Raw genomic sequence first — 8,274 nt, forward strand, 5'->3', positions numbered from 1 at the left:
ATTATTATGTGTAAAACTGAGAAATGTTATGCATGTACAAACTATTGTATTTACTGTCAAATGTAAAACATTAATCCCCCAATAAAGGGTAAAAATAAATTAATTTTTAAAAAACCACAATCTGATCAAAAACACTTTGACTTTTTAAAAACAGTCATTCATACTCAGTAAGATGAGGAATTGCTATCACACAATTCTGTGGCCTCATGCAGCAGTCCTTCTGACTGCAGCAGGGTGTCCTATGACACAATGAAAGTCTTGCTAACTCTAACACATACTATATAGAGATGCCCAACCAAGAAATGGAAATCTAAAGGCATGCAATTCAGAATGTTTGTCTTATTTATTTTTTGAGCCAGGGTACCAATCAACTTTGGCTATTGGTTGTATGAGGAGTCAAATCTGGGACCTTTTGCATCTAATTCCTACACACCACTGCTTATTATCTCTCTGGCCCCAAACTGCTTATTTTTGACTTTTGATTTCTCCTTGAAATCAGTTCTTTTTTTGCTTTCGTCATCTTAATATTTATTCTCTCTCCCAACTGGTAGACATATGGACCTCTCACATTCCTTCGTTTCAGTTACTTTGATGCTGACAGCCAAACCCTACCAACACTCCGGGGCTTCCTGTGGATATCACAAAACCCATATGTCCATGTCAGCTGATCCCAAATTCTAATTGCTGGCAACACTTCTAACATGGGTGACTATCAATGTAGCAATTTTCAAGTGTAATGGAATATTATTTTGTGTTGTAACTCTGCTCAAAGTGGCAGAGAGACAGAGAGGAAGAGAAAAGAGAGACAACAATATTTTATTATTCTCCCATGTAAAATTTTCCAAAGAACAGTCCAGGGTGGCAAACTGCTTTGCTCCACAGGGTCAGAGATTCAAGCTTTTATCATGTTTTGATTCTGCCATCCCCCCATAAATTGTTCTCATCTCTGTGGTCAAGGCTGGGCTACAGATAAATCCATGTTGCAGTTCATAGAAAGTGCAAAGGAAGTACAGGGAGTGGTTTATCTCTTAAATTGGAAGAGACCTGCAAGGTTAATCAATGTAAACCAAGTTTTAGAACGAGAATGCAACTTCTACCTGGGGAGCTCTAGTCTCAGCTTCAACACAGCCAACAGGGAGAGCGAGGGCAGATTTTGGTGGCTGGCTAGCAGTTTTTGTCACATGTAGACTGAAAGAGATCTTACAAATAAGATAAAAGCACCACATGACCTTCTAGTCAACAATTATCTATTTAATGCCTAGTAATTGCCACAGTCTTTTGTCCTCATATGTAACAAAAATATTGTACTATGAGTGAAATGGTGCAACTTGATGAAGGTATCTTCCCATTTTTGAGAGACTCTTGCTCTTTCAGATAATAGATGATGATAAGAGGGAAAAGGTGAGGTTTTTACTTTCAAATGGCAGGAAAAACACTCATCCCAACCTATCAAATGCCAGCAGTTGGCATTGTTCTGAGGATGAGCATACACAAAATACTTCTTTAGTAGTTGATTGGAAACATCCAATAATGTCGAGAAAAGTCATAACTTGTTTGTTAAGTGTTTAGAAAATTTCAGAAAGAATGCTTCAGATGATGCTATTAAATCATCGAGGTTAAATTCAATCTCAAAGGTGGGTTTTTCCTGGAAGACAATCAAAGCAACGAGCAAGGCAAGTCTTGCAGTTAATCCCTTGATATGATAAATCTCACCATCTTCGGGGTTTGTGTACTCAAAGTTATGGATAATTTGAAGAAAACCAGACCTGGTTATGTGATTCTGGTGGTAGACATGTGGGTGCAGGAAATACTCTAGTGGCACCAGGAATACTTTCTTAACTTCATCGGGATTAGGCTGGGCTTGGAAGTTGTGGTCTATAATCCCTACAACCGGGATTATCATTGCATCTCTCTGAAAGCACAAAACAAAAGACAAGAGGTCAATGCAGTAAAATGGGTGGGGAAGGAGAAAGAACTTGCAGCAGAAATAAACTTTGTGCCCCATGAGATGGTCCTGGGGGGGGGGGGTAGTCTCTGCCCTTCCCAATGCATCATCTGCAAGATGATTTGCAAAATGGCACTATTTGGAAATATAAACTGGCAGGACCATTTGACATGATAATTGGCCATATTATACAAATGTCCCTTTGACCTAGCAGTTGCATTGTATCAGAATCAGTATGCCAAATTTCTACCAATAAGAAAATATTTTTGCATTGGGTGGGGTAGATAGCATAATGGTTATACAAAGAGACTTTCATGCCTGAGGTTCCAAAGTCCCAAGTTCAATTCCCAACACCACCACAAGCTAGAGTTGATCAGTGCTCACGTAAAAACAAAACAAACAAAAAATCTGCAACATTATTTTATTTTTCAATACCTCTAAATTTTTTATTTTATTTTTTATGTTTAGTTTTTTAATATTTATTTATTTTCCTTTTTATTGCTCTTGTTTTTTATGGTTGTTGTTGTTATTGATGTCATCATTGTTAGATAGGACAGAGAGAAATGGAGATGGGGAAGAGAGGGGGAGAAAAAGATAAGACACTTGCACACCTGCTTCACCGCCAGTGAAGCGACTCCCCTGCAGGTGGGAAGCCAGGGGCTCAAACCAGTTACACATGTCCTTGCGCTTTGTGCCACATGTGCTCAACCTGCTGTGCTATCACCCGACTCCCAATACCTCTAAATTATATAGTTATCACTCTCATCCTCTGATTACCCACCAGATAAATACAACTTTAGAAAAATAATGGTACTTATCTCAGGACACAGCTCAATTAAGAGAACATGGATAAGCTTGATTCCATATTGATATGTACAAAATAAGCATAACTTTAAAAAGATTTATTTACTAATTGGAGGGAAAGAGAAAACCAGAGGATCATTCTCATGCTTGAGAATCCAATGCTTTATTTACTGTACCACAACCCTGACCACAAAAACAAAGAAACAAACAACATATTTAAGAGAAACGTACTGAATGTACTGGTGACCTTTAAGATAGTACTTGCTCCAATGTGTCAGTGTGTCTTCCTTCCTTTCTTTTTAAGATTTTTTTTAATTCCTTTTTGTTACCCTTGTTGTTTTATTGTTGTAATTATTGTTGTTATTGACATTGTCATTGTTGGATAGGACAGAGAGAAATGGAGAGACTCCCCTGCAGGTGGGGAGCCAGGGGCTTGAACCAGGATCCTTCTGCCGGTCCTTGTGCTTCGTGGCACGTGCGCTTAACCCGCTGCACTACCACCTGGCTTCCCTTTCTTTCTTTCTTTCTTTCTTTCTTTCTTTCTTTCTTTCTTTCTTTCTCTCTCTCTCTCTCTCTCTCCTAATCCTCAGAATATATAGAGAAGAAGAAAAAATGAATTGAATGTTAAGGAAATAATTCTAAACCACCAATAGGACTCCGTAGCAACCAGTTTGAAGGACACACAAAAAATCTGATGGAGTTTTACCCAATCTTTTCTAGAAGGGAAAAAAAGGTCAACAGGGTTTGCACAAGTTCACTTAGTTCCTGAGGGGCAAGGTCTATAGAAGTGTCTTTATACTACATATTAAACTACAAAGGTTTCACTTTTGACCTGAAGGCAAAAGGTCCACTAGGAGTTCATGAGAGTATGTATAGGAACCCCAGTTTCATGCAAGCCTTACCTCTATCATCTGTGGCACCAGACGACAGACAACTTCCACTTGATGGGGACACAGTCCCACTTCTTCCTGGGCCTCTCGGATAGCAGTGGCCACATCATCCACATCTGTAGGTTCCTGCTTGCCTCCAGGGAAACAGACTTCTCCTGGTGATCTTCTAAGCTGGAAGATGAAAGGATAGAACCACGATGTGTAAGCCCAGTCTTGGCACTATTCACTCAGTGAATAAGTACTTACTGCATGAAAACTGCATCAAAGGTTATTTTCACACTGGTGGTGATAAGTGAGGAAAATTACACAAAAAATGCTTTTATTTGAATCATTTGGGAAGGAAACTGAGAACTGGAGAGATATCTCAGTGTTATAGCACAAGATTTGCATGCCTGAGGCCCCGGAGGCTCAGGCTCAATCTCAAGTATTATTATATGCCAGAGCAGAGTTGATTCTCATTCTCTCTCTCCCCTCCCCCCTTCTCCTTTCCCTACCTCTCTATCCCTCTTCCACTCTCCCTCCCTCTTTCTGTTCCCTACTTTCTGTTTCTACAGATTCATCTATCTCATATAAATATGATATGTGACCTTTGGCGCCTGGTTTCTTTACCTTGTATGTTACAGCATGATGTTTTTGAGTTTCTTCTGCACTGTATCATGTGTCAATACTTTCAGTTCTTTGTTGTGGACAGATCTATTATATTAACATTGTTTCAGCTTTTAGATCTGGGAACTAAAACTTTAATTTTGGTAGGGGAGGTGAATGTTTCATAAGTAAGCACATCAAGTTTACACCAGTTATGCAGATATCTCATTTAGGAGTAAGTACATTGATTTAATGATTATAAAATATTCATTGTTTAAAAAAGTATAATTGAAAACTAAAAATTGTAGCAAGAATAAAAATCATCCATTAGCATATCTTATCATTTTTTCACAAAATTTATAATTAAGAAAGGATGGGTAAAGCAAAAGAAAAAAATGTGTTTTTCTGGTAGAGCACATATGTTACTCTATGCAAAACCTGGGTTTGAGCTCCTGGCTATCACATGAGAGAACCTGCAGGGCAAAAGCTTCACAAGTGTCACAGCAGTTCTGCAGTGTCTTTCCTTTCTCTTTCTCTATCTTTCACCTTCTATCTAAAAGAAAAATAAGTAATTGGCCACAGGAAATGATGGAGTCATGCAGACACCAAGTCCTAGCATAAGTCCCGTGGGGGGGAAAAAAAAGTGTGCAAGTAGCAAAAATTTGGGAGATTTCCCATTATCCCAAGAAAGACTTTAATGGCAGAACTTCTTGTCACATACCTTCTCTGACCGGAGGGTGAACAATAGGTGGAGCTTTCCTTCCTTGGCCAACAATGGTAAGAGGACAGAATATTTGTTAGCTACCAAGTGAGAATATTTGGTCCCAATGTCATGCTTTTTCAAGTGAGTCTTCACATCATCTAGCAAACTGTTTCTAAAATGCAAAGAAACCAGATAAAGCATTGCAGTAGCTAGACTTACAGTAAAAAGTGCTTAGTCCAGGGGCCGGGTGGTGACGCACCTGGTTGAGCATACATGTTATGTGCACAAAGACCCAGGTTCGAGTCCCTGGTCTCCACCTGCAGGGGTAAAGCTTCACAAGTGGTGAAGCAGGACTGCAGGTGTCTCTCTGTCTCTCTCCCTGTCTATCATCCCCTTCCCTCTCAATTTCTGGCTGTGTCTTTCCAATAAATAAATAAATAAAGATATAAAATTTTTTTTAAAAAAAAGGTGCTTAGTCCTGCCTATATTTCTGCTTTGTCGTCTATCTCTGAACTTACTATTTCTGAGTCTCAATGTTCTTTTTTTTAAAAGATTTTTTTGATATTTATTTATTTATTTTCCTTTTTGTTGCCCCTGTTGTTGTTATTGTTGTTATTGATGTCATTGTTGTTGGATAGTATAGCGAGAAATGGAGAGAGGAGGGGAAGACAGAGAGAGGGGAGAGAAAGACACCTGCAGACCCCTTTCACCGCCTGCGAAGTGACTCCCCTGCAAGTGGGGATCCTTAAGCTGGTCCTTGTGCTTTGCACCACGTGCGCTTAACCCGCTGTGCTACTGCCCAACTCCCCCAATGTACTTTTTAGTGACAAGGCAGACATCGGAATACCTAAACATATGACTTCTCCAGGAGATAACATAAAGAAAAAAAATACTAATGATACAGTGTAGCATGTGAATTCCTTTTGGAAACTAACTTAAAGATATGACAAAATAGTCTTTCAAAAGTACAACAGTTAAACGTTAGAACTTACAATTATATTTAGGAGACATAGGTCTGCTGAACAAGTTATTAGAAGGTTAAGGGGTATTCTGTTAAGTTGGCTTTCATCATGTTATCAAGTCCTTGTGTCTTCAATGGCCTCAGAAAAGTGGTTTTCAAATGTCACCAGAACAGAACCACCTGGAGAGACCGTGTTACAGCAGATTTCTGGGTCCATCCAAAAATGTGGTTCAGAAAGTTTGGGGGTAGTGCCTGACCTGAGGATATTTACATCCCAGGTGACGGCGATGGTGATGATGTAGACATCTGGAGAACTAGTTCCTTGATAACATACAAGCCTTTACACTTACAAACACAGATAATACCCTGAATCCATGTCTGTGAATTTATTTTTAGCCTTTTAATAGGCATATTTTATTGCTGGTCTGTGTAGGTTTGAGAGTGCCCCCACCTTCCTGTCCACCCCCGCTCCCAGCTTCACTTCTGCTCAGAGACTTAGAAGGTGACTTTATTTGAGAACAGGATTTTTGAAGATATAATTGAGAATCTTTAAATGAAATTATCCTGGATTTAGGCAGATCTTAAAAATCCAATGACTATTGTTTTTGTGAACACAGAGAAACACACAAAGAGGCTGGAAAGTCATGTGGTGATGCTGGCAAGAATTTGGAGAAATATTGCCACAAACCAAAGGGCACTGGAAACCACTGGAAGCTGCAAGAGGTGAGGAAGGACCCTACCCCAAATCCTTCAGTGAGAACTATGGCTCTGGTTTGCATGTCTTGCCTTTAAAACTGTGAGAGAATACATTTCTGTTGTTTTAAGCTACTCCTTTGACAGTACTTTGTTATGGCAGCTCTAGAAACTAAGAGTTTGCTTTTGATTTTTCCAAGAGGAAAAAAGAACAGCCTTGTGAAATAGCAAAAACCAGGTAATTAAGTCAGGCAGAACTGGTTTCAAAGTGCCAAAAGTGACCTCCTTGAGCAGGCTTCACCCCTTGTTCACCTGTGGCCTGCTTGAAAGAATCTGTGAGGTTAAATGACCATAGCTCAAATACTATGGCTAGCACTCAACTAGCACCTCTGGATGGAGGGTAACTGTTGTCAAAATCCCCAACCATTAGAGCTGTTACTGTTTGTAACCTTTCTCTTAGATAGCAGGATGCCCACTAAAAGTCTAAAAGTTGATGGGTAACAGTAATAAATTTCAAAATAACAATCAAAAGTGTGAAGAGTCCTACTCCCCTACCCCTCTTGTGCTAGCTGACACTATGTACAGCAGCTGCTGCCAGGGGCCAGGAAAGAAAATTGTTCATACTTGAGTGCTGATGGGTTTGATAGAGCTTGGCTTTGGGAAATCCTCCAGTGCTAGCCAAGCGGGACCCACAGAAGCAATAAACAAAGAGACAATTTTTTTTAAGAATGCAAAAACAAAACAAAGAAAAACAAAAACTCATTTAGCGGCCGATCTTTGGAGTAAGCACCATCAAAATATCAACACTAGGGTGGACACGCATGGGCTCATCCTTACAACTGTGAAGCGACAAGACAATGAAAAGATAAATCCATCCAGAGTTGGCTCTGGGAAGTTATGCAATGAGAGTTAAGGTCACGGTTGCTGGCAGCACCCCAGATCCTGACGACTGATGTCCAGAATTCAGACCTTGCAAACGTGATGCGTAGAAAGAGGGGAGGCAGCAGATTCAGCTTTGACCTTGGGTTAGAGGATGTGAGCCCACCGCGGGCAGAGCCTGGCTGTCTTTGGTCGCAGAAGGTGCAAAGGCTCCGGGGGACCTCAGGGGTGAGTGCTCGCAGGGTGGGCTCCACAAGCCCCGACCCCGCCTTAGGGGCGACCCGGGGCCCTCCGATCTGCTCTGCTTGCTATGATCGAGGCTGGGCCAGGACAACTGCAGGACGAGAGTTCGCAGGCTTTACCTGACTGACTCCTGGAAAGGACAAGGTCGCGACATCTCCGGCAAAAGTTTGTTTCCGGTCTGGGGCTTTCAGGCGGGCGACGGGCTACGCATGCGCAGAACAATACCCCGGCGAGGGGGCGTGGCTAAGGTCGGCGGCTGGGCTGGGATTGCGCCGGCGCACATAGGCCGGGCTTCGGGCTTGAGTGGAAAAATAAATTTCTTCCCCTCTAACTTTTCATAATATTTTATTATTTTATTTTCATGAGAAAAAGATAGAGAGAAGGACACACAGAGATCAGAGAACTGCTCAACTCTGGCGTACGGTGGCATCGAGGGATTGAACCTGGGACTTTGGAACTTCAGGCATGAAAGGCTTTGCATAGCCATCAAGCTGTCCATCTGACCCTAGAAAATCAGTGTCTACCCAACCATCTGCTTCGCTTCAAAAACATACAAAGAATTGATCATTGT

At 41.0% G+C, this 8,274-nt stretch overlaps 1 protein-coding gene across 1 annotated transcript; it reads right to left on the bottom strand.

The window, feature by feature from the left end:
- Positions 1 to 1,230: 1,230 nt before the first annotated feature.
- Positions 1,231 to 7,935, bottom strand: NUDT7 (nudix hydrolase 7). Its single transcript, XM_007516634.3, has 4 exons — positions 7,823 to 7,935; positions 4,946 to 5,099; positions 3,652 to 3,810; positions 1,231 to 1,912 (listed from the first exon to the last, which is right to left on the bottom strand). The coding sequence occupies exons 1-4, from the start codon at positions 7,855 to 7,857 to the stop codon at positions 1,544 to 1,546; spliced, it is 717 nt and encodes a 238-aa protein (XP_007516696.1). The 5' UTR covers positions 7,858 to 7,935; the 3' UTR covers positions 1,231 to 1,543.
- Positions 7,936 to 8,274: the final 339 nt, after the last annotated feature.

This window comes from Erinaceus europaeus, chromosome 2, assembly GCF_950295315.1.
Source record: "Erinaceus europaeus chromosome 2, mEriEur2.1, whole genome shotgun sequence".
NCBI lineage: Eukaryota > Metazoa > Chordata > Mammalia > Eulipotyphla > Erinaceidae > Erinaceus > Erinaceus europaeus.

Coding starts and splice junctions, on each gene's coding strand:
- NUDT7 (XM_007516634.3), bottom strand. CDS start 7,857: ATGTCGCGACCTTGTCCTTTCCAGGAGTCAGTCAG. Junction 3,811..4,945: donor TCACCCTCCGGTCAGAGAAG/GTATGTGACAAG, acceptor TTCATCTTCCAG/CTTAGAAGATCACCAGGAGA. Junction 1,913..3,651: donor TGGTGCCACAGATGATAGAG/GTAAGGCTTGCA, acceptor TTGTGCTTTCAG/AGAGATGCAATGATAATCCC.